At 36.2% G+C, this 27526-nt stretch overlaps 1 protein-coding gene across 1 annotated transcript in view; it reads left to right on the plus strand.

The window, feature by feature from the left end:
- The window catches only part of EPC2 (enhancer of polycomb homolog 2), a 93756-nt gene that overhangs the window by 23599 nt on the left and 42631 nt on the right, over positions 1 to 27526 (plus strand). Inside the window, exon 2 of the mRNA XM_080927324.1 lies at positions 8125 to 8284. Coding sequence (XP_080783450.1) covers positions 8125 to 8284 — 160 coding nt within the window. The remainder of the gene's footprint in view (positions 1 to 8124; positions 8285 to 27526) is intronic.

The following is a 27526-nucleotide window of genomic DNA, read 5'->3' on the forward strand; positions in this document are numbered from 1 at the left end:
TTGCTAAAGTAAATTGGAAACTCTAGTCATTCCAGTTATAGTAAATAATAACCATTAAAGTTTATTAAGGTAATATCAGTATCACGCTACCAAAATACCAGAACATATATATTTGCTTCTATCTTTGTTTTGTTATTTTTCTAGATATTGAAGTTTATAGAATATACTGAACACAATATAATGTGCTTATTTTCTGTACAGTTCTGTTTTAACAATGATTATACTTCTATAATCACCACACCTGAGTGATAATTAAGTTATATACAAAAGATCTTATTCCTATTTGTTAATCTGCATGCTGTTTTTTACACTAATTTGAAACTCAGGTACAGTGGTGATTAAAAATGAGAGCAGAGGTGTTTGCCTTGTACTGGTGTTGGTCATACTATAATGTGAGCAGGGACTTTTCATGGTTGTTTGTCTCCTATTAAGTTGACAAGTTCCTATTTTGGAAATTTCAAGTATGGATAGGCTATTGAAAGTTTGTTTGTAACACTTAACCATTTAAATTTTGTAGTTTTTTTTTTTTTTTTTTTGCTCTTGTTCTTAAAATTCTATTATTTTTGTTATTTTGGTCATGTCTTTCCCCAAAGTAAGCAACATTTATTATGTTATACAGTAAACTATTCTAAATATTTTAATGAGTTATATAATTTTCACAAGTTTTACCAACTTTTGGCAGTCTCACAGTGTGGTTATCTTTGGCTTGTCCTTTGAGCTTCTTGAAAGTCTTCAGATGCGGAAGGCTTTGTGACCATTATTTCTTCAAATAAGGTCCTTGTTGCTTTCTCTTTCCTGCTTCCTCCTTAATTTCCTTTAAAATGTGTATTTTTCCACTTGATTGTGTCCCCTTAGGACTAGATTTTCTATACCTTCATTCATTTTTGCATTTTCCCCTCTTAATAGTTTCATGTGACTTGTCTCCTGAGTTCATACTTTGTTCTGGTTGGTTAAGCCTCTTATTGAGCCTCTTAAGTCTTCAATTTAGGCATATGTTGTTGTTGTTTGTTTTCTTAATGCTCCAAGGTTCTTTTGGTGTTTGTTCAAGTTTACTATTCTGTTGCTGTGATGAAATATTCTGACCAAAACCAACTTATTGAGGAAGATGTTTATTTCAGCTTAAGGGTTACATTCTTCACCAAGGGAAACCAAGGAAGGAACTTAAGCAGAGACGATAGAGAAACCGTTTATAGACTTCTTCTGGCTTGCCTCAGCTGTCTTCTTTATGAATTAACGTCCCAGGGTGGTACCTCCCATGGTGGCCTATGGTCTCCACTTAGCACTATGGTCACTCACTTAGCACTCAAGAAAATACTCCACAGATAGGCCCATCTTGTTGCCTTCCCACTTCCAGCCCCCACCCCTAGCACTCAGCTATGCCAACTTGAAGGAATGCTTGAAATGGCATTTCTTTCTTTTCAGCTTGCCTGGGGAACTTTGAGGTGGTTTCTGAAGGCTATTTGGACCATGATGTCACTCTTACGTGGAGGAGCATAGTTTGGGACATACTATCCCTCCACGTTGCTCCTCAGTAAGAAGTCTTATTTAATATGTAATTTTGTAGTTTTTAATTTCAAGATTTTTCTGGAATACTGTTTGTTGTACATTTTATTAGTCTTTAAAGCCAGGGTCTTGCTGTATATAGTCAATGCTGACCTTGAACTTTAGGTCCTTCTGCTTCTGGCCCTAAGTATTAGGATTATTATAGTCATGCACCAAAATCTCTAGGTCTATGTTGTTATTTTGAGACAAGTTTTGCTGTGTAGCCCAGAGTAGACTCAAACACTGGATCCCCCTGCCTCTACTTTCTTATTTCTGGGATTATTTATAGGAATAGGCTACCACATCCTGGTCTTGGGAATACAGTTTTACATATTCTATAGAATGTTACACAAAAGAAGATGTTTAATGGTGTGTTTTTGTTTTTGTTTTGTTTTTTTTTATAACCAGAGAGTGATCTGGGTCACTGTTATTTATGTAGTTCGTCATTGCCCAGAACGTCATCATATGGGATAGAGCTTCATTTAATTACGTTTGGGTCTTTTTTTTTTTTCCTACACCTTCATTCCAGAAATAACAAGAGTTTATCAGTATAGGTAGAGTTGAATGACATTTTCTGGGTTTTAAATTAATTATTGAATATATTTGTCTAATCTTTGTGAGTCAAGTAGGCTTTTTTTTTTTTTTTCTTTTTTGTACCCCCCTTTATAGGAGTTTGTGTCTTGTGGTCTTCTGATTGAGTATTTTACTTTCCAGAATTTGGCTTTAATGTCTGGTACTGATCATCTGTTTCCTTGTCTTTGTGGTTTATAAGATATTTAGTTTGCTACTAGTAACATTATAGTAGCAAAGTACAAGTGGCCTGTCTGTTGCTTTTAGTTGATGGTGTTGCCTGTGGAGTTTTAAAACTGTGACAGATAACCTTTGGCTTAATGTACAGCTCCTTACATTCATTCAATGAGTAAATTCTAAAAGCCAACAAATTGGGCTGTGAGTATTGTAAGATTCAACAGGACTTGAATTTCAGTTCTGATTTCTACTGGATGGCCATAGAACTTCAGCTAATACCTTCCCAAAAAGGAAAAAAATAAAGAGGTTGTGGTACTTATGTATGAATAAATTGCTTAATATGTTTGCTTTTCATAGCTTATATGTGATTCCATGGTTTACTAGGGAAAATAATCTACATAATCTCTTTAAAAACAAAAATATTTAGGTGTAATTATAGTAATAGCCAGTTTTATTTTTAAATTTTACTTATTATATGTTTATGGTATATGTATGTGAGTACATATCACACGGTCCTACTGTGGAAGTCAGAAAATAACTTAGAAATTGTAAAAGTGAGGTCATCAGGTTTGGTGGCAAAGCTATGCATTTTGCTGAGCCTTCTCACCAGCCTTTTTAACTTTTCTGTTGTGGTAGTAGATTGGAAACAGGGTTTCATATAAATCAGTAAGTAGTTCAGACTTTGATAGCCTTGAACTTCTAAGCCTCAGGGATAGGATGACAGGCTGTTGGTTAGTGCCTGGATTAAGAGGTGCCTTGCTGTGATATGTTGGTTTTGTACTCTCTGAGCTACCCCAGCAAATATGCTTTTTCAATTTTTTAACTACAGTGTATTGAGGTGTGGGGGAGGGGCGTGTGGGGTGGGTTTGTGTGATGTACAGCTTGCTGGTAAAGGTCAGGGAACAACTTTTGGGAGCAGATACTTCTTTTTCTACCATGTGGGTTCCAGATATCAAATTCAGATCATTAAGCTTGTTGTCAGTACCCCCCCACACCTTATTTTTACCTGCTGAGCCATTTCTAAGGCTCCAGGGATGCCCCTTTAAAGGAAAGATCAGGATGTGAAAGACCAAGTAACCCACCAAAGTATAAAACAGCATATAACAAGGACCACACATTACCCCTGTTCATCCCTCTGTCCCCAAAAGACAAAATTTTAGTACCTACTTCCAGGAAATGTCCTCTTGCTATTTAAAATCTGAGAACAGTTGCAATCTTTAGCTGAAGCACAGGTCTCCAGAAACCCTGTTATTTCTGTTCTGATCATTGAAACAAATGTATGTACCCCACATGGAAGTCTGGTGCCCACAGAACTCAAAGAGGGAATTGACTCTTCTGAACTAGACTTTCACATAGTTGTGTACTACTGTGTGGGTCTTCTAAAAAAGCTCTAAGTGTCCTTAACCACTGGGCCATCTCTCCAGCTGTTCTGCCCCCTTTTTAAGACACTGCCTCAAAATTTGATAAAGAAAATGATAGCTGAGCATTTATTTTTAGAAACAATTTTGGCCTCTTAATTTAAAATAGCAGAGTGTCATAAGTCTTGCTTTTTAATTTCTGTCTACAGCTCTGTCATCTGCCAACTCTGCTAAGTAATTTCTGATCTATTTTAAAATTTTTCATTTAGGATTGCAGATAGACTAGTGAATGAGTGATTTCAAGCAAGAATCCTCCTTTGCTCACCAGATTAAATAAATTTCTTAATTTTTGTTAGGAATTAATATGAAATCCTCATCTATTAAAATGTTTTAATAATTTTAATGCCTTAAAACTTTATTACGCTAATACTTTAAAATGTTCTATACTTGGAGGAAAGTGACATTTATATTAGAAGAATCCAGATCGTAAACTGTGGTGCTCTTCAACCCATATTCTTATTACTCCAATCTGCAGACTGTTGGTATTATAACAGTGGTCTCTCACCTTTAACAAATGCCCTTGTCCTGTGAGAATAGAATAGTCAACAACACTGGAACCAGAGTCCTGATTTGATTCTCTCATATACGTGTAATTTATCTAAGAACAGATCACTTGTTTGATTCTCAAGATTGTTGTGATTGTAGATGGTCTCTAAGAACTAAAACTACACTATGTAACTAAAAGGGAGGCACTGCCTGTTGTGCCTGACTTTCTATGGCCAGCCTTAATTAAGTTTTAGAAATTAACTTATCTAAGGCTTTGCTTCTTAGTTCCTGAATGCTATTTGTGTTGTTTTTATGTGATCCTTACAATTGCTCACTTGACTCAAATTTCCACCACTGATATATTCTAAATTTATAGCACTGTGCTAGCTATTAATATATGAGAAATTGTAATTGGTTGGTTTGAGAGCCTACCTACCCTGTAAAGAGTCTGTTGGAAGTGTGGAAACACAACTAATCCTGTCCTAAGCTGCTTTCCATTTGTTTCTGGGCCTTTGTCCATTTTGTTCATGTTGGTTTTGCTGCCTTTATTATTTCTTTTATTGCTTTATCAAATCATCTGTCTTCCTAAATGTCTCAAATTAGATTTGCATTCTTTGGACATCTTTTCCTGTTGTTCAGAAACAGTGGTTTGACTAATTGAGAAGAGGCATACTTGTCAGGTTCAAACATGATTGCATACTTGAGTATTTCCCTTCTACCAAATAAGCTTCTTAATAGCAGAAACTATGCTCATCCATTCTAATATTTCAAGTGACAAGATAATATCACAGTCTAACAGGTACACTTAAACATGTTGGAAGATGACTAATAACAATTTTTAAATGTATCCATTGTAGCATCTGCTGATTTTTGTATTAGCCTAGTGCACTTCCTGCATCTTGAAGCCCATTGTTTGTTTGCATGTGTGCTCTGTATATAAATGCTTAAATAAATATGAAAAGCACAAGTAGAGCCTACGGTTGTACAATATTGAATTATTGATTAATGCTTTTTACATAGAATGGAGTATCAGAAGAATGGAGAGAGGATGAATAGTCTCCACAGTATATTCCAGACCTGGATAAAGAGTGAGGGCAATGAATGCGTCTGATGGGGAAATGGAAAGGTTGAGAAGCTGAAACTTTTCATAAAATCGAGGAACAAACTGCTAATAACAGAATGGAGATGTGTATGTAATCAAGAGAGGAAAGTAGAAGTTGTTTGTGGAAGAAAGAGGTGAAGGTAGGCAGGAGGGCACAGAGGAAATGGCAGGCGTTGTGATTCTAGGGGAGTATGCTTGGGGAGAAACATTCTGATAGAATGAGAGGTTGTGTTTATGAAGCTTAGAAAATGAGACAGTAGTAGGTTACCTTCCTTCCTTTATTCCAAAGTGATGGAGAAGCTCTATGAGTGTGATAGCCGTAAACAAACAAAAGCCTGTGAGTGTGAGGGATTTATAATAGAAAGGTATATGAACTTGAGAAATGATAGAAAAAACGTAGAAGGGTGAGGATAATTCATAGGACCTAGAGTTTGATTTTCTAGGAGAGAAAAAGTGAATGGCTAGATTTCACTTTAACTGTGCTATTCTAAACATGGGTCTTACAGGCCTTGTTATTAAGTAGGATATTGTTTGTTCATTGCTGAGGATACTACAGATAAGAATAGCAATTTATGTTACTATTTGATAACCTCTAAATCTCTTGAAGGCTTTAGTTTAATTTTATTATAAGTAGTAAGACAGACCTTCTCAAAGTATTGGAATTCTCTAGAAATTTTGGTTGTGAGTGATAATATGTGACTGAAATAGTTATAGAATCACATTTTCCATTCAGTATCGTCTGATATTTTTTATTTGAAGTTGAAGTTATGATTTTTAAATGATTTAAAAATATTTTAAAATATAGCTTAAAATATTTTAAAAACACAAATTAAGCTTTTAGTTATAAAAGGTTTTGTTGTTTTTAAGGCATCAAAGTTATTGGGACATGTGACATTGTATTAAAAAAACAATGACTCTGAGGGGCTCAGTGATTAAGAACACTTGTTGCAGGCTGGAGAGATGGCTCAGCGGTTGGGAGCACTGACTGCTCTTCCAGAGGTCCTGAGTTCAATTCCCAGCAACCACATGGTAGCTCACAACCATCTGTAATGAGATCTGATGCCCTCTTCTGGTGTGTCTGAAGACAGTAATGGTGTACTCAAATACAAAAAATGAATAAATAAATCTTAAAAAGAAAAAAAAAAAAGAACACTTGCAGTGGACCTGGATTTTACACCCAACACCTATATGGTAGCTCATAGTCATATGTAACTTTTGAGTGACACGAAATACCTATCGCTTACAGTAGTAGACTAAAATATTATTGATAATTGCTGCATCTCACTTACCGAGCTACCATGAGCACATGTTATGTCTGATGATGTAAATTGGATTGTGCTTGGAATGTGACACCAAAAAGGTACACATCACCTGCAAACTGAAGCCATGTATTATACAAATAGTGGGAAGATGCCATATTTATTTTCATGACATTATGATGGTGTTCACAAAGTTCATGGTTGAGATCCACTCAACTGAATTATTAAAAATTACCAAAAAAGTCTCATAATGTTTAAGTAAGGCTATGGTTTTGTGTTGAATCACATTCATAGTTATTGTGACCATTGTGGGGCTGTGGTTAAATTGTAAGTGTGGCTGTTGCTGGGAGATCCCTACACCAAAGGTGTGAATGAAGTTAGTATCTACATTCTTATGCTTTATAGAATTTCAAAAATTAAAATTGTATAAATAATATAATTAAGAATTTGGCTTTGCACAGATGTAGCCAACTTCATATATGCTTTATCACTTAGAATTATGTGACTATAGTAAGTTATTAAGCATATTTACTCCTCAGTTTCTTTGAGTGCAACAAATTTTTTATTCTCTAAAAATGCTAGTAATCTAGGAGTTTTAATTTATTAAATATATTTATTAGCTTTTGTTACTGTTTTGTGCAATTTAGAGATGTAAAAATTTACAGAAAGAGCAGAATTAGCTGTTCCCTTAAAGAATACTTATGCTAGCAGGTGGATGGACAAATGAGACTTAAGTGTTTTCTGTGTAACTAAATGGTGTGGAGGAAAATAAGGTCTTTCAAGAAATGATGGACAAGGAAATTCCAGGAAGGCCTCTTTGATAGATGAAACTAAAGAAATTCAAAAGTAGGCTATTCTTCAAAACAGGAAGAAATTTTGTGGCTATAGCAAAAGGTGAGAGGTTGAGATGTCGAGAGATACACAGCCTTAAGCATCATTGGGGAATTTAACCTTCTACTGGTACAAAGGTGATCTTTGTGGCAATGGCATGATCTGGTTTACTGTCTAAAAGGTAAAGCTACTCTAAGGGAAATAAGTATATTAGGAGATTACAGAGGCTGCTGATCAAAAGTGATCAGAACCTGCATATGTTTTATAGAAATCTTTTGTTTAATATCTATTAACTATTTCCTGCCATGATTATTATATGATTTGCCACACTCATCTTTATTTTAATTATTCAGTTTCAAATATAGAAGATACTTAAGATATTATCATATAAACTTACTTCCTATGATTTGAATTTTTTTATAATCTGGTAGTGGTGACAAATACCTCAATTTGTTTAGTACACAAGGTATAGATTTATTATAAACTTGTAAATATGGTTTTTAAGAATTGTACTTTTAAAAATTGTTAAACAGTTGTGATGCTGATAATAAGCTGCAGGTTTTAAGGGAGAATGATGGGAATGCTTTCTTGGGTATGCAGAAAAAAACATGGTTTAGCAAAGGGGAACTATTCAAATTTTTGTTTTTGCATTTATTAATTAACAAAGTAACTTTTAAATAAAATTATGCATCAAGTTAATATTACTAACACAACTTGTTATCTACTTTACATTTTCCAGGAACATCACTTACAACGAGCTATTTCAGCACAACAAGTATTTAGAGAAAAAAAAGAGAGCATGGTCATTCCAGTTCCTGAGGCGGAGAGCAACGTCAGCTATTACAGTCGCTTGTACAAAGGGGAGTTTAAACAGCCCAAACAGTTCATTCATATCCAGCGTAAGTTTGCTAATTGATTGGTTTTTGTTTGTAATTTTAAATTGTCAGTCACTGAAAATATTCTGTATTGTCTGAGACTTTAAGCTTTAAGTTCATATTCTTTGGTGAATAGAATGTTAAACATTAGATATTTAAATCTGTTTATATTTTCATTTGAGCTTGAAGATCACTTTGAGTTTAATTGTACCTTTTTTTTTCTGCTCTTTTACTACTACAGTTTTTCTCCCTTGGTATATAAATTGTCACATCTCCAATCTTAACATTATCTTGATGGTCTCCTAACATTAACATTTTTACTATCCTCTGTTTTTCATCTTTATGCTATTCTGTCTTCTCTACAAAGTCTGCCTTGCTCCAGAGTGGTCTTCTCATGCAGTCATGTTCTTGATTAAAATCTTATTTCCTATATTGCTAAGATTCTGCACACAGGTGTCAGTCTTTCATATCTTTTCAGAACTGCCAGTGTGTTTTAAATGTTGGGTTACTTGTTAAGATGGAGATTCAGGGCTTTGGGGAAGTCCTGCAGAAGCACCTCTCTCTGGCTGTCCATGGGTATGTCAGCTAGAAATGCATATTTGAAAGCACTAGGGATTTATATCTGGGGTTTTGTTAATGCTTGGCAGGTAAGCTACCCCTGGATTACGTCTTCCTAATGATACAAATTTTAATAAAGTCCCCTCTGAAACAGCATATTTAAGATTATCTTTCATTGATCCTAAGATGTCTGTTTTTTATCTTGGAATTGTGTTTTCATCTTCAATTCCTGTTGTTCTACACTGAAGCTTTTATATGCATATTGACTTACTGCTTTTAAGTGATTCTAACAATTAAGCTCTATTGTAAAAGAATCATTTTCCAGAAACCTTTTGTTTTGTTTTCTTGCTGTACTCAGGATGGGACAGACCTAGGCAAGTACTGTACTACTTACTGAGCCACACTGAAGCCCTTTCTCTGAAGCATTTGGGGAATATAGATATTTGCAAACATTACTTATGTGATTTGTTATATCTTTGACTTTGAATCCTTTCAGCTTATTGAATTTACCTTTACTTTTATATCAGTGAGGAAGAAGACAGATTTTCATTCATTTTTCCAAGACAAACAGTTGTTTTGTGTTTAACAAGCCTAATTATATATTTTTCTCAGGAAACACACCAAAATTTGAATCAGCCCCATTCAATAAGCATAACTCTTATATTGATCTTTTATTCTAAATTTGTTAACATGTAGTGTATACTGTATTATATTTTATATTATACATGTAGTTTTATATTCTGCTTTTTCCACTTATATTTCAAATTTTAAGGTTTTGCATCTATTACCTGTCATTTTAAGCTTATATGTAAATTTTTGTCAAATTGATATTTCAGTTTGCTCACCTTAGAAACAGTTGTATTTAAGGTTGGGTATACTAGATCTTAAGCCCATTTTTTTAAATTATATTTTTAAAAGAGTATTAAATTTAAAATACAGCTTTTTGCAAACCCTGTAAATACAAGGAATTTTAGAAAATGCCACTAATATTTTTCTCTCTTACTGAAGATTTCTAAGTATCCGATCATTTACCTAGCTAGGGGCAAAAGGCTACATTAGGTATTGACTAAAATCTTCTGTGGTTGTGGGTTTCTTTCGGTTGGAGGGAGAGTAAAAGCTGCTTGGGGGAGAACTTACTTAGAGTTTATACCTTTGAGTCAGTCATATGCGCCCCTACGATTGTGGCTACCCATTTAAAAATGTCTCAGCACCCCTTTGTCTATTATTTATATGGTAGAAATTGTAGCCTGCTTGTATAATATAAAGCCTTTCTTTGTGTCTCACCAACCATGTTTGGTTCTGCATTTTTTTCACTCTAATGCCAACTTTACCGAACTGAATTAAAATTGGGTACCTTTTTCCCTTTTCATCCTCTGCATTTTAAGCTCATTAGGAGCCTCCCACATTCACTACAGTATACCATTACTCAGTGCAGTTGGAAACTGCAGTCACAGCAAAGTTTGGTTTTCTAATTTCTCTAACCTTTCGGGCTTTAGGAGTAGTGAGCTCTCTAAAACTTGCCATATATATCTATCTTATTTGCTTATACCTTCTTAATCCTTCTACACTTACTTTTACAATAAGTTTCATTCTTGGGGTGGCTTTTAGAGTGTTTCTGACTCCATTCAGCAAAATTCTTAGTACTGTTCACTTTAAAGCCCCCTTCTGATGTCTGTCTAAGCCATAAAGCACATTGAGATCTAAAATTCATATTTTAAAAATCTAAATTTCCTTGCCTAGTTTACTATATATGATTATGATTACAACTAAATGTTTGTTAAATCAGTGAGTAAATGAATTAAAAATTAAAGGTAAATACATACACATCATGATCATTCTCAATAAGTAATTTTGGAGGACATAAAGGTTCATCTCCTCTTTGGCTGTATTACACTTGTGTCTTAATTAGGGTTACTTCTATCATAGTTAGGGTTTTACTGCTCTGAACAGTTAAATATTAGACATATACAAACTCTGTGGCATCCAAGTTAGAAATTAAGAAGTGAGTGTTCTTAATTGTCAGCAGTGTTAGTTTAGAATAGATATATTGGGTGTTGATCAGGTTTGACGACGCATTCCTATAATACCACCATATGAGAAGTAGTGTCAGGAAGGTTGTGAGTTCAGGGCCAGTCTGAGCTACATAGTAAGATTCCATCTCATAAAAGCAAAAGCCAGAAATATGGTCAGTGGTAGAATATTTGTCTAGCATATACAAAGTCCTGGGCTTGACTCCTAGCACAGACTCCCCGCCCCCCCATCCCCTACCCCCAAGATGCTGGAATAAATCTGGATGTGAGATAAATATCTTGTTCATTCCTGTCCTTTTCAGCATCTGTTTTCTGTAGTCACTGAGCTAGTATTTTGAGAATTTACTTATAACACATGAGGGTAGTCCTTCTGGACATCAATAAGTTAATTAAATTCAGATTCCCCTTATGAACAGTGGTGGTTATTTTCAGTCATTTATTTAATTTCCCATTATCCTTTTACTTAATAGGAAAATATTTCATAACTTTGTCAAGTGTCAGAATTTTAGAGCATGAATTTGCATTACATTAACTTGCATCTGCTTTTGCAGCCAGTAGAATGGTTCTTGGTAGCAAGGCTCTGTTTCTTGGTTTAAAAGGAAGGTTCATCTCCTCTTTGGCTGTATTACACCTTTGTCTTAGTTAGCGTTACTTCTGTCATAGTCAGGGTTTTACTGATCTGAAGAGATACCATGTCCAAGGCCAATCCTACAAAGGATTTAATAAAGGCTGGCTAACAGGTTTAGAGGTTCATTCTATTATCATCAAGGCAGGAGCATGGCAGCATCCAGGCAGGCATGGAGCTGGAGGAGCTGAGAATCCACCTCTTGTTCCAAAGACAGCTAGGAGAAGACTGGCTTCCCAGCAGCTAGCCCAAGGGTCTTAAAGTTCATGCCAAACACCTACTCCAGCAAGTCCACACCTCCTAATAGTGCTCCTCCCTGGGCCGCATGCACACACCATCACAACCTGCAAATGTGTATCTATAGATTACCTCCTCCCTCCCCTGCTGAACTGTGAGAGAGAGTACAGGATAGAGAATTGGTGAAGTAGTTTCTTGTTATTTGTCAGGTTGAAAACATACTAAAAAATTTGAATTGTTCTAATCTGCTCCTAAGATCCAGAAGCCAGAGAAGATAGGTATGTGTGGACAGTCCTTTCCCTTTAGTGTAGGCTGTTTGGTAAGATGATTCTTTTCATTCTACATGGGAAAAAAGGGAAATTTGACATACAATATAAAGTGGGCCTTCATATTGTTTTTATTTTCAACAAGTAAAATACATGCCAGACTAGCATCTAATTTTACTTTGTTATTCGTGCAATATTTTTTTCAGTGTTTTTCCCAGTGAACAAAACTGGTCATAGATTCTTTTCCTTGAGACAGGGAAAAGCATAAGTTTATTGAAGAATTAGAAATGATCTAAGTATACTGTGATTGAAATAGAAAAAAAGTCCAAGGCAGTAGCTGAGCTTTGTTGCATCTTTGCACTATATTAGAATTACTTGGCAGAAAAAATGAATTCCTCTCCCTCCCCTTCTCCCTTTCCCTCTCTCCCTTCCCCTGCCCTCCCCCTCCCCTTCTCACTCCCCCTCTCTGTCACTGAGTATCTATCAAGAAATCAAACTAAGTATAGATTGAATGAAATAACATTCACTATTAAAATAAGCAAGCACTAGAGAAACAGTACCACCAGTTAGAGGCAGATTGTATCATGAGATCTTGGCACTTTCTAGATTAAGTTGGTTTAGGTGTTTAGAAGAATGACTGAGATGGTGAGCAAGGCCAGGCACAGACAGCAACTGCAGCTTAGCTCAGCTAATTGTAAAATGCTTTCATTTTATTATTCAGTAGCTCCCTGCGCCTCCTGAATCTTAACATGAGGTAGATGGAAGTGGCAGAGCAGCATCTGGACGATGCTAGTTCAGTGCGGAGGCTGTTCCTGACCTAGAAGATGCTACTCAGTGAAGGTATTTTGGGAAGATGAACATAATCAGTCCCTTGTTCATTTTGGTAGAGAGATGAAAAGTCTTGAGTTCAAGGAGAATGCATGATTCCTTGGCCTCAATAATTGTATATCTGGTATATAAAAGGAGAGAAATGGATTTACCATCACCTAGATTCAAATATAACAGGCTGTCATGAGTAAAGCAATCAAGGAAAAAGTAAAACTACTCTTAATAGTTAAATTGCGTGTTTTTCGACATGTGTTTTATGGCTATTAAAATGTTTAAAACATTAAAAAGCTGAGGTTGGCTGTAGAAAACACATTACCTATTGATAGAAAAGGGTGGTACACACAGCTGTTGGGACATACTTTTCTTTGGGCTGGGCAGAGAGCTAATGACTGGCAGAACATAAAGGGACAGGGTACCAGACATGGGTAGTGGCGGTATTGTTGCTGACTTAAAAACACTTAAAACCCCCTGATGTGTCTTCCTACAGAATATACTGTAGAAAGATATAGCACACCTGGCTGTGCTAGTAGGAATTACCAGGAATAGACCTTTAGCACATTCACCTAGCAACTAACATCTTTCCTGAAGATGCTGGAATGATGCCATGCTACCTTGGGAGTTGGCATAAACTAGCATCTTAGCTCCCTGTCTTGCACAGAATCTAAGGCTTTCCTGCCTTACAATTCTGTGGGCTACCTATAAATAATGTTCTCTGTTGTTGGGTGGTAGTGGTAGCACTCGATTTTGATCCCAGTACTTGAGGGGGGTGGGCAGAGGCAGGTGGATTTCTGAGTTCAAGGACAGCCTGGTCTACAAAGCAAATTCCAGGATAACCAGGCTTCTCAGGGAACCCTTGTCTCAAACCCCTCTCCCCTCAAAAACAAAGTTCTCTGCCCTAAAATTTTCTGAAAATGCTTATTTCATAGAATTTTAATAGGAAACTAAACTTTTCTTCTTAAATAGTAAAATAGCTAATACTGAGCTATGTCCAGGCTCTGCTTAGTGTTATAAACAGTTGACCATTTATTTCTCATACTATTCCCAGAGATTTAGGTATAAGCCTGGACACTCTCAGCCCCAACAAGCTAGGTTTGGTCACCCATCCTTAGTATGTTAAAGGAACATGTAATGGTGTGAAAAAGTAGAAAGATTTGTTCAGTGTATCCTCATAAAGAAGAGAAACAAGTAAGAAAATAGCTCTCATTCCAGTGCACATGCATAGTTACACTCAAATATTAAGACCATCAACAAAATGAGAGGTGTGTGGATATGAAAGTGTTTGGCCACCAAGTTTGACCTGAGTTCAGTTTCTGGGCTTCTACATGGTAGGAGAGAAAACTTCTAAGAATTATCCACATGCACTATTGAATGATAAAAATGGGGGAGTAGTTAGTTAATAATACAAAATCAGACAGATTTATCTTCTGGTGAGCCTGGGTATCTGGATTCTGAACTTTAGTGCTTTTCAAGGTTTTTTTTTTCTTTATCCCCCAACCCTCCGTTTTTGACCATTTGATGGGGCATGTAACAGGACTATGCCCACCAAGCCTCTAGAATTGTTTCCCCCCTCTTCCACCAGATCAGAGTTTTATGGTAAAACAGCAGATTAAGGTCTGATGAAATAGCTCATGCTTGGCATTTGCTAAGAACTAAACCCTCTGGTATATTTCAAAGTGCTTCGCTTTCCTCTCCTACTGAGCACTGAAGGATCCTGTGTTCTCTGAAGACCAGCTCACATACCTGAAGGTGAAAGAAAACACCTCATGGCTGGGTGCTTAGACTTATCTAGGCTACCTTTAGCCATGGCTTAAGGCACACTTTTAAGCTTGGCACATACTTCCTAAATTGGTTCCTGAGTCTCTGAATTCACCTGTCTCTCCAATTTTGGTGACAACGACTTAAACTATGACCTTGTTAGTTTATTTGTTTTTTGTTTTACCTTTTTGTGTATTATTAAGATAGAGTGGCAATTTTGCAGTTCCTTACCTGAAGTTACACATTTAAGTGGGTTCTGGCTTTCCTGACAATCTATACTCTTCCTTTAACTAAAACATACTTGTAGTCTGCAGGGAATGGTAGTGATAACACACACTGCTGTGTTTGTTCTTTTGCCTTCTGTGATGGCTGGAGACTTAGAAGAAAAAAGGTCAAAAACTTGTAGAATTTTTTATGGTTTGTGTTTAAGATGTCTTCAGTAATTATAAATATTTGTCTCTTGGCTTAATGGAGTTTATTCAGTTTTAGTTAATAACTCTGGTATTACTTGGTTTTAAAGAATTTTTTGCTGTTTGTTTTTTCCCCCTCCCTTTTCTTTTTTTCCCCTCCCTCTTTCTTTCTTCATGCTTTCTTTCTTTGTCATCTTCCTCCTGGGTCTGCTATAACACTGAACTTCTGATGTCCCTGCTCTGTATCCTCATGCTGGGATTACATGCATGGGTCTTCCATAGTTTATACCCTATCCTGGAGATGCTTGCAGAGAACAGTTATTCAAATAGTTCCTTTAGAATATATGTGCAATTTATTTACTTTTAAAATCAGTTTTAATTTTAAAAAAGGATCATTTTTATTTTTTTGCTTCAATTAAAGTGATCTGACTATGTGTTCATATACATATATATATATGTATATGCACACATAGTTAGGTGCTTTAAGTTTTGGTTAGTTTATTTGTTTTGGAGCAAGGTCTTGCACTGTAGTTGTTGATGGACTGAAATTCACTTGTAACCCAAGGTAGCCTCCAATATGCAGTAACCTGCCTTTCACCCTTGCCTTGAGTAATAGAATTTCAGAAAGTACCACTACACTAGTCGAGTTTATTCATTTGTAAGTTTTCTCACAATTTATTAGTTCAATTTTGTACATACAAAGAAAATGCAGCTTTCATTAACATTTAGCCAAGAATTTCATTTTCTTTATAGCAACTAGCAATTACTTTGCTGTTCTTTGTAGAAGCATTTTTAGTAAATTTTAGGCATTGATAATACTGAAGTAGAAATTCTTAACCAAAATGCATGAAGGGAAGGATTATGGGATCCATTTTTGAAGAATCTAGAATTAGGCAGGTTTGTTTTAGTTTTTGCTTGTTTGTTTTCAAAGCAAATGTGGCTTGCACTGGGTGTGAGACTCCAACTGCAGATGAGCCTCCTCTTCCAAGGTACTGAACTGTGTATTATCACTGTTACTAGACATTAGGAGCAGAAAACGATATACATCTCTTTGATTACTAGTAGTATTTAGTTCTGACTTGAAAAGAAACAGATTGAAATATTTATGAATTTTCTATTTGGGGGGGGGCTATAAAAGCAACTTTTAGTTATATTTGGTATCTGTATATTTAAAAAGACTTGCATTTATATTAGAAGATGAAATTGGTAGTGAGAGAAAATGGTGCCTAAACATACTTTCTGAGAACTTTTTATTTGATGTACTTTAAATTATACTTCTTCTAAAATTTGGTATAACTTCCAACTCAAAGAAAAGTTGCCAGAATGGCATAAAGAATTCTGTAACGAGACTGGTCCAGCCTCTACCTGAGACCAGAGCCACAGGCAGATCAGGCACACTGCTATCAGAACTCGACGGCCTGTCTGCAGAGAACTGAGCACCCAGAGGAGACACAGGAGCGCTCTCCCTACTGAGCCCACGGGTGAGCCTACACTCTCTCTCCACTGACTATCTGGGGAGAGACCTCCTGGAACTCTCAGGGCACAGGTATCACGCTACTACTTGGGTCTGTGCACTTCAGGCCTCCATCTATACCCAGAGCTAGAGTCAGCCCATCAACATTGGAACTCACAGCCTGCACATAGAGAGCTGAACACCCAGACCAATCTCCCTCTGGAGCCCACAGCCCACAGATGCACAGGAAAGACAAGCTCTATTCAGAGACAACAAGATCAACTAAAATCAAAGATAAGAAGATGGCAAGAGGCAAGCGCAAGAATCTAAGCAACAGAAACCAAGACAACCTGGCAACATCAGAACCCAGCTCACCCAGCACAGCAAACAGTGTATATCCCAATACACAAGAAAAACAAGATTTGGACATAAAACGTGTCTAATGCTGGTGAGAAGTACATGAATAACTCCCTTAAAGAAATACAGGAGAACACAGATAAACAAGTACAAGCCCTTAGAGAAACACAGGAAAATACAAGCAAACAGATGAAGGAATTGAACAAAACAGAAATGGAAACAATAAAGAAAACATAAAGAGAGACAACCCTATAGATAGTAAACCTAGGAAATAGGTCAGGAATCTTAGATGCAAGTATCACCAACAGACTACAAGAGATGGAAGAGAGAATCTCAGGGGCAGAAGATAACATACATTATTATGTTATTTTCTGTATTTGTATCAAAGCATTGATACAACAGTCAGAGAAACTGTAGAAATGAAAAAGGTCCTAACCCAAAACATCCAAGAAATCCAGGACACAATGAGAAGACCAAACCTAAAGATAATAGGTGTAGAAGAAAGAGAATACTCCCAATTGAAAGACCCAGTAAATATCTTCAACAAAATTATAGAAGAAAACTTCCTTAACCTAAAGAAAGAGTTAACCATGAACATACAAGAAGCCTACAGAACTCCAAATAGTTTGGACCAGAAAAGAAATTCCACCCAACATATAATAGTCAAAACACCAAATGTTCAAAACAAAGAAAGTATACTAAAATCAGGAAGGGAAAAGGGACAAGTAACATACAAAGGCAGACTGATCAGAATTACACCAAACTTCTCAACAGAAACGATGAAAGGTAGAAGATCCTGGACACATGTCATACAAACTCTAAGAGAACACAACTGCCAGCTCAGGTTATTATATCCAGCAAAACTGTCAATTACTATAGATGGAGAAATCAAGATATTCCAGGACAAGACCAGATTTACACAATATCTGTTCATAAAACCAGCCCTACAAAGGGTAATAGAAATCCCCAACACAAGGAGGGAAACTACATCCTAGGAAAAGCAAGAAAATAATCCTCTTACAGTAAAATCAAAAGAAGAAAGGCACACAAACATAATTCTACCTCTAGCAACAAAAATAAAAGGAAACAACAATCATTATTCCTTAATATCTCTTAACATCAATGAACTCAGTTCCCCAGTTAAAAAAACGTAGACTATCAGACTGGATACATAAACAGGACCCAGTATTTTGATGCATACAGGAAACTCATCTCAGCAACAAAGATAGGCACTACCTTAGAGTAAAGGTTGGGAAAAAACTTTCCAAGCAAATGGTTTAAAGAAACAAGCTGGCGTAGCCATCCTAATATCGAATACAATACATTTTAAATAAAAAAAGATTAGGAAAAACACTTTTTAACTCATCAAAGGAAAAATATATCAAGACGAACTCTCAATCCTGAACATCTATGCTCCAAATAGAAGGGCACCCAAATTCTTAAAAGAAACTCTAATGAAGCTCAAACCATATATTGTACCACACACAATAATAGTGGGACTGTTCAACACCCCACTCTCATCAGTGGACAGATCATGGAAGCAAACACTGAACAGAGACACAGGGAAAATAACAGAAGTTATAAACCAAATTGTTTTAACAGACATCTATAGAATATTTCATCCTAAAACAAAACAATATACCTTCTTCTCAGGACCTCACGGCACCTTCTCTAAACTGACCATATAATTGGTCACCGAACAGGCCTCAACAGATATAAGATCAAGATACTCCCGTGCATCCTATCAGGTCACCATGGACTAAGGCTGGTCTTTAATAACAACAAAGACAACAAAAAGCCTACAAACATATGGAAGCTGAACAATACACTACTCAGTGATATCATGGTCAAGGAAGAAATAAAGAAATCAAAGACTTTTTAGAATTTATTGAAAATGAATGCACAACATACCCAAACTTATGGGATACAATGAAAGCAGTGCTAAGAGGAAAACTTATCACTCTGAGCACCTCCAAAAAGAAACTGGAGAAAGCATACACTAACAGCTTGACAGCATACCTGAAAGCTCTAGAACAAAAAGAAACAGATACACCCAAGAGGACCGGCTTGTACCCATTGATGATGGAGTGAGACACTGAGACAGCAGTCGGGTAGCCAGTCTGCAGACAGACGCTGGCCACATTACAGACACCCTCTATGAAGCGAGAGTGCAGGGTCTGCTCAGTGATGTCCAGCACTTCAGGATCGTAAATGCTGCCATTGTCAAACACCTGCTGAATGATCAGCCCAAAGAAGGGAGAGATGTTCAGCATGTTCAGCAGAATTACACTCATTCTTAAACCACACAAAGACCCTACAAAGAGAACTTCAGACCAGTTTCCCTCATGAAAATTGATGCAAAAGTACTCAATAAAATTCTTGCAAGCCAAATCTAAAAACACATCAAAATGACCATTCACCATGTTCAAGTAGGCTTTATTCCAGGGATGCAAGGATGGTTCAATAAACTGAAATCTATCAACATAATCCACTTTATAAACAAACTCAAAGGAAAAAAAAAAACACATGATCATCTCCTTAAATCCTGAGAAAGCATTTGACAAAATTCAACACCCCTTCATGTTTAAAGTCTTGGTACAATCAGGAATTCAAGGCTCATACTTAGACATAGTAAAAGCAATATACAGCAAACCAATAGCCAACATCTCACTAAATGGTGAGAAACTTGAAGCAGTCCCACTAAAATTAGAGACTATACAAGGCTGCCCACTCTATACTTGCCTATTCAATATAGTACTGGAAGTACTAGCCAGAGCAATGAGACAGCTTAAAAAGATCAAAGGGATATAAATTACAAAGGGAGAAGTCAAATATCACTATTTTAAGATTTCAATGCATACTATCAAACCTTTAAAAAATCAAGTACTGACAAAAATATATTCATATAGTTTTATGCCAAAATGTTTTTTAAAATCTGTGCATTTTTTAAAAATAAAGTTGTAAGGAAAAAATATAAAGGCACATTCCGATTTTCTGGGATTAAAAAAGTCACTATTTGCAGATGATATGATAGTATACTTAAGTGACCCCAAAAATTCCACCAGAGAACTTCTACAGCTAATAAACCAATTCAGCAAAGTTGCTGGATATAGAGTTAACTCAAATCTACAGATTCAATGCAATCCCCATCACCATACCAACTCAGTTTTTCATAGAGTTAGAGGAATTTGGAAATTCATTTGGAAAAACCCAGGATAGCTAAAACTATTCTCAAGAATAAAAACACTTCTGGAAGAATCACCATCCCTGACCTCAAGAGGCTGTATTACAGATCAATTGTGAGTAAAACTGCATGGTATTGGTACAGAGACAGAGAGATAGATCAGTGGAACAGAATCAAAGACCCTGAAATGAACCCACACACCTATGGTCACTTGATCTTTGAAAAAGGAGCTAAAAACATTCAATGGAAAAAGGACAACCTCTTCAACTAATGGTGTTGGTTCAACTGGCCGTCAGCATTCAGAAAAATGCAAATTGATCCTTTCTTATCTCCTTGTACAAAGGTCAAGTTCACATGGATCAAAGACCTCCACGTAAAACCAGGTACACTGAATCTAATTGAACAGAAAGTAAGGAAGAACTTAGAAAACATAGGCACAAGGGAAAATTTCCTGAACAGAACGCCACTGGCTTATGCTCTAAGATCAAGAATCGACAAATGGGACCTCATGATGTTGGAAAGCTTCTGTAAGGCAAAAGACACTGTCAGAAGAACAAAATGGCAACCAACAGATTGGGAAAAGATCCTTATCAATCTTACATCTGATAGAGGGCTAATATTCAATATATACAAAGAACTCAAGAAGTTAGACTGTAGACAATCAAATAATCCTATTTTAAAATGGAGTAAAGAGCTAAACAAAGAATTCTCAAGTGGGGAATGTCAAATGGCTGAGAAGCACCTAAAGAAATGTTTAACATCCCTAGTCATCAGGGATAGGCAAATCAAAACAACCTTGAGATTCCACCCACACTAGTCAGAATGGCTAAGATCAAAAACTCAGGTGACAGCAGATGCTGGCGTGAATGTGGAGAAAGAGCAACACTCCTCCACTGTTGGTGGGATTGTAAACTTATACAACCACTCTGGAAATCAGTCTGATGGTTTCTCAGAAAATTGGACTTAGTACTATCTGAGGACCCAGCTATACCACTCCTGGGCATATACCCAAAAGATGCTCCAACATCTAACAAGGACACATGTTCCACCATGTTCATAGCAGCCTTGTTTATAATAGCCATGTGTCCTTCAACAAAGGAATGGATACAGAAAGTGTGGTACTACACAGCTATTAAAAATAATGACTTCATGAAATTCCTAGGCAAATGGATGGAACTTGAACCTATCGTCCTGATAGAGGTTACCCAGTCACAAAAGTACACTCATTGTAAGTACGCACTGATAATCGGAGACTAGCCCCCAAAGCTCAAAGACAAGGAAGGCCAGAAAATAGATGCCTCAGTTCTTAGAAGGGAGAACAAAACACTCATGGGAAGAAATAATGGGAAAAATAGAGGAGCAGGAATTGGAGAAAAGATCATCCAAAGACTGCCTCACCTGGGGATCCACATATGCAGCCACTAAACCCATGCCAATATTGCTAATTCTAAGTAGTGCTTACTGGCAGGAATCTGATATGGATGCCTCCTTAGAGGCTTTGCCAGAACCATACTGATACAGAGGAGGTGCTTGCAGCTAACCATCAGACTGAACATGCGGACCCCAATGAAGACGATAGAGAAAGGACGGAAGGAGCTAAAAGGGTCTGCATCCCCATTGGAAGAGCAAAATTATTAACTAACCAAACCCAGCTTCCAGGGACTAAATCACCAACCAAGGAGTTCTCATGGGTCCAGGTGCATAAGCAGCAGAGGAGAGCAATCTCTGGCATCAATGGGACGATAGGTTTTTGCTCCAAGGAAGGCTCGATTTCCCATTGTAGGGGAATGCCAAAGCACTGAGGTGGGAGAGGGAGGTTGGGAGAGGGAGCACCTTCATGGAGGCAAGGGGAGGGAAAGGGGGAATGGGATTGTCAGTAAATACAGAGAATATCCCATTTTAAAAAAAGAAAAAAAGTCTGTAGCCCTCCTCCATCCTTCTGTAAATGTATCGTTAGCAGTATTCATTACTTCTCCAGTTTTCCCTGATCCCCTGTCATTCTGTTTCCTCCTCAAGATAGTTTTCTTTCTGAACCCTTTTTGAGTAAATTTTAGATTTACTTACAAATACCTCTTAGGAACAATGGCACCTTCTCATTTAACCCACAGTATGGTTATACAATTGAGTAAGTTGTCTTTGGTATAATATAATTAATCTCTTTGACCTTGATAAAAGTGGTTTTTATATTCACAAATATAAGTTGACTTTAAATAAACCAGGTCCTTTTGATTCTTTAAAAGCAAACAAACAACAACAAAACCCATCATGAAACAAACCTCCTGTATGTTCAGTCTGTCCCGTGGCTACTTGTACAGTGAGCTACTTTTTCAGTTCCTTTATTGTCCATCTTCTCACCTAAACTCAAGCATGTGGTTCTTTTTATTTTTGTACTTATTATACCCTGTGTGTATTTTTCTCTTTTTAAAAATGTATTATACAAACACACATGTGTAGCTGTTTTTTGCCTGTTTGTGTGTATGTGCATCATATGTATACATTGTCCAGAGAGGCCAGAACAGGATGCCAGATTCTCTTGGACTGGAGTTATTGAAGGTTGTGAGCTGCCATGTGGCTGCTGAGTCACCTGGAGGCAACGAACACTTGTCCACTAAGCACCCTCTCTGGTTCCCTTATGATTTTTCTACATCTTGCTTATTTATGTTTAAGAGTAGTTTTAAAAAGACTATAGTCTGGAAATTAATCTTCCATTGGCATATATAGGATGTCCTTATTCTTTTTTTTTAATAAGCCTGTGTGTGTGGTGTATACACCGCCCCTCTTGTCTAGTTTATTGTTAAAGCAGACTTGACTGTTTCCAGCCTTCTGTTACATATAGTTACATATAGTCCTTTAGCGAATGATTTGAATATAATGAACTTTATAGAACCATGATTCTATTTGTCATAAAAGTTCAAATATAGGGTTCTTGGAGAGTTTACCATTTTATATTAACCTGAAAATGCTGATTTGGGGGTATCTAATTAAAATGGTGCTTTTAGTGTTTGGGATTCTTAGTGTTTGGTGTAATATTTGAAGAAACTATATACCTTGGTATAGTACATTTTTCTTTTATTTCTGAAATTTCTCCCTCTAAACCTTCACATATACCTCTTTTTGTTCTTTCAAATTCATGGCCTCTTTTTCCATTAATTTTTGTTACATGCATCTATGTGTATGCATGTGCATATATAGTTATAAATGCAACTATCTCTTCATATGTATATATATATATCATTTATATACTACTTTATTATATTTGTATATCCTATATGTATATAATGTATATTTAATATATACTGTATTATATACTATTACTTATATACATGTTTTCAAACTATTTGATACTGGGTAACCAGTTGGTATTCTTATCCATGGAGAAGACAGGGACTCTTGCCTTTAGCGTCCCCTGGTTTTTAGCACAGTAGCTTTTTCCATATGTCATGCCTAAACTACCACAATATTTTAAAAATTAAATTATTAAATCTTTTATTTCAGAAACAGAATTTTTATTTAGAGAAAAGTGGTACAGATAGTACCTGTGTACTGTCAGCCAGTTTTAGATTCCTGTAATGATATCCTTTTTCTTATTCTGATACCTGTGTTTTCTGTTTTTCTTGGTAACATTATAACATATTTCAAGAAGTTGAGTGTCTTTAAATGTTAAGAGCATTTTTACTTTCAGCACTGTTACTATCCTTCACAAAATTTTTCTTGAATAACAAAGGCATGACAGAATGAGAATCTGAAAGAAGAAAATGAAGACTGAGAAAATAATACAGGGGAAATAAGAAAATTCTCTTGACACTTCCAACTCTGTGATGTTGTTGTCAGGGTTAACCCTTTGATACTGGATAACCAGTTGATGTTTACGTCCATGGAGAAGACAGTTTCTTCTGTTCTTAGTATTCCTAGGGTTTTGTGTATGCTAAGCAAGTGCTCTACTACTGAGCCCTGGCAGCCCAGCACCTTTCTGGGCTGCAAGTTCCAATTTAAAAGAATTAGTGTTTCCAACTTGCTTATTATCATTGCTTATAGTTCATATAATTGCCATTACTCTTCTTTATATTTATTATTTATTTATATATAATGAGTTTTTGGAAGTGGGTAGTTAGTTGACCAGAAAGACCAAGAATAATCCTGATTGTAGAGCTTTTGAAGAATCAATCTGGTTGGATTTCATTCACTGCATAACATTGTAGAAATAGCTTTGAACCTGGCTGAAGTTTACTTTCATTGTAGGTTAGAGATGAGAGTGATTAACACTACCCTATGGCTAAGTCTTGTAACTCTAAGAAATCTGTGAGAATCCCTTTTAAAGTCCTGGTTACTCATATTCAGAGTGACTTGATTGATGGTTCTCTGGCAGGCTCGGGTGTTGTTTCAGAACCTCGGAGAGCTCCCAACAGAGCTGCTTTACTTCTCTATTAGCTTTTAGTGGCTACTTTTAAGTTATTTTAACTCTGAGGACCTGCAAATTTTACAAATTCTTGAAGTTCCGTGTATTTTCCATTAGACACAATATTTCTGATGTTTTAGTTCACTAGAGTTGTAGCTTTCAGAATAGAGTCCTGTAGTGTCACTTGGGGATTAGAAATACAGACTTAAAAACCTCACTCTAGACCTACTAGATTGCAAATAAATGATTGATCCCAGTATTAACAAGTTCTCAGTGTGGTTTCTAGTGAATGGTGAGGTTTGAGAAACACTGGCTTTCAGACTGTGTTGATTACCACGTAAGTGGGAGGAGTGTGTGTGTGATCTTAGGCAGATACTGTTTTATTCTACTTAACATGAGATTTGGTTATTGATACTAAACTAAGCATGTACAGAATTTCACTTCTGCTTTCTAAACATATGCCTCACATATATTCATAAAATTTCTTTGGCTATGTAGTCCTGGATACTTGTTTGCTTTGAAGGTAGATTTGAGTCACGAAGCTTCTTGTCCAGTCTCATGTTTGGCAATTTATATTTTGTGGTTAAATATACCTTTCTCCTTATTCCTTTTGCTCTTTCTAGAATGCCTTTGTATTCACTTTCTCAGTGTTTATAGGGTTGGCATATTGTTTGCTTCCAAGTGGAGCTTGCCATATGTGTTGTATTTGAGAAGTCAGTGTTAGCTATTTTTAGATAAATTGAAGTAATAATGGCTTTAAAAGTCCTAAGAAAGAAGTGAAGAGTTGGGTAGGAGATACAACCTGGTTAGTCTTTAGATACATGCTTCTCTTAGGAAGTACTGGTACAAGTGCTCAAAGACAAGCCTTAGGGACAAGATACACTATACTTGTGTTTCTGTCTTACTTTGTTGCCTACAATCAAAGGAATTTTCAAAGTAATTTCCATGGATAAACATTTAGGAAATAGATGGATGAGATACATTTTAATGTATTTGATTTATTAACTAATTAATGTGTGTATTGGTGTTTGGCCTGTGTGAAGGAATTGGGTTCACTGGAATTTGAGTTACAGACCATTGTGAGTTGCTGTGTGGGTGCTTGGAATTGAACCTAGGTTCTCTGGAAGAACAGTCAGTGCTATTAACTACTGAGCCATCTCTCTAGCCTGACTAATACGATTGTTTAAACTACTACAATTCATAGGTAAATGTTAGAAATGTAGTACATGTGTGGAGATCAGAGGAAAACTTTGTAGAGTCAGTTCTCACTTTCTAACTTTACATGGCTCAAACTAAAGTTAACAAATAGTACATGATAATCTTTTTTATGGTCTTTGGTTAATAAATATAATTTGTAAACCTGAATGTTTAATATATAAATATTATATTTACTATATAAAGCAAAAACTATCTTTTGACATATTGATGCCTTTATTCCATTTTGATGTTCCGAAGACCTTCATTACTGCAGCTACGACTAAAAAGGATGTTATTTAGCTTCTGTGTGTAATTAAAATGCCAGTTATTATATGACCCTGAGGCCTGTGCTCAGATCACCAGAGTTCTTAACCATTTTCTGGGCCGTAAGATGTGGTCTTTCAGCTCTAAATTATATAACTTTGCTGTGTCAACACATAACTAAACTCATGTGTCTTTATTTAACTTTTTGTTTTTTTGAAAAATAAGAGCTTAGAGAGAGTATTCTGGCTGGGCCTGGGGATTAAACCCACATTAAAAAACACTATTAGAAGAGAAACAAACAGATTAAGATTATTACAGCTGCATGGGGGAACTTCATAGGTAAATGAAGATCAGAAAAAGTAGGTGGGTCCAGGTACTGATGTACCATGTTGAACGAAGAATAGCAGTTCTGAAAAAGTACTAGAAAAATGAAAAGCAGATAACAAGTCTGTCTGTAGCCTTACTCTTAGCCATTTTGCTCTTTATCTCCTGCTTGGTGAGGTCTCTATCAACAACTTTGTGGAGGCTGTTAGCAAACATGTTTCTTGCTCTTTTATTGTTGCTTCTAGCTATCTTAGTGTGTGAGGTATGTGTTCTGCAAATGTATTTCTAAGTTTTGGTGATTGCTTGCTTTGTTGTAAATGTGATAGGATTTTCCCCTCTGTATTTGCAGTGTGTTCTCCAAACACTGCTTGCTACCTACCTGGTTTCCTTGTTGCAGTTGTCCTGCCTGATAGTAAAGGAAAACAGGAGGGCTTGTTCCCCTACCTCCACCCCCTACTCCTTTGGAAGGGATGCTACTCAATAGTATTCAATGCCCAGTAGTAGTTTAAGTTCATCACAGAGAAATCAAACTCAAAAGTTTCTCAAGGTAACATATTTACTGTGAGTAATTCGAGTAAAAGGTGATTTAAAGAGAAACCTAAAATAGATATGGTCAAAGTAATTTAAAAGATACAATTTTTCCGCCTACCATTTCCATTCAGCATTTTTTTTTTCTCTAAACTGGGTAACCACAAGGTGTATTTGTGAAAAAACCCTGGAATTACAAGGTTTCCTATTCAGGTATGTATTTAGAAATCAGTCTTCCTCGATAGCCTGGAAGCCCTTTGCCTGTTTCATTATCTCTCTGGAATAGTAATATCTTCACTGCAGTTTCTGCAGCATTACAAGAAAAGGCAGAGGGACATGGTGATGGGCTAGAACATGCTAGGTGCTTCTGAATGTGGATGAACAGTGTGAATGTGCTTGCTGCCACATAGATGAGTGACTGTGGTGGTAAAAAGTGAGGATCCATAGATAGGTCGCCAATGTATTTGTGTTTTATTGTTTAATATACTTTAATTAAAGTAGTAAACCACCCATTGTCGCCATATTGGACATACATGGATGTGTGTATACACATATAAATGTAAATTTTGCCTCTGATTAGATACAGTTCTCTCATTTTATTACTTATTGATGTGAGGTTAATAAATAATATCTCATTTACAAAGGGTACTACTTAGAATTTTATCATTTGAAATCTTTTTTAAAAATATTCTAAATTCATTTACTTTATGTGTAGGGATATTTTGACCTGCATGTCTGTATACCACATATATGCCTTTTGGATCCCTAAAATTAGAGTTGGAATTTGTCTTTCCCAATAGAGAGGCAGAAAAAGGTCATTATTTTTTGCAATAGAGTATTATTTCCTGCTATAG

The sequence above is a fragment of the Micromys minutus genome (genome assembly GCF_963924665.1).
Source record: "Micromys minutus genome assembly, chromosome: 13".
In the NCBI taxonomy this organism is placed as follows: Eukaryota; Metazoa; Chordata; class Mammalia; order Rodentia; family Muridae; genus Micromys; species Micromys minutus.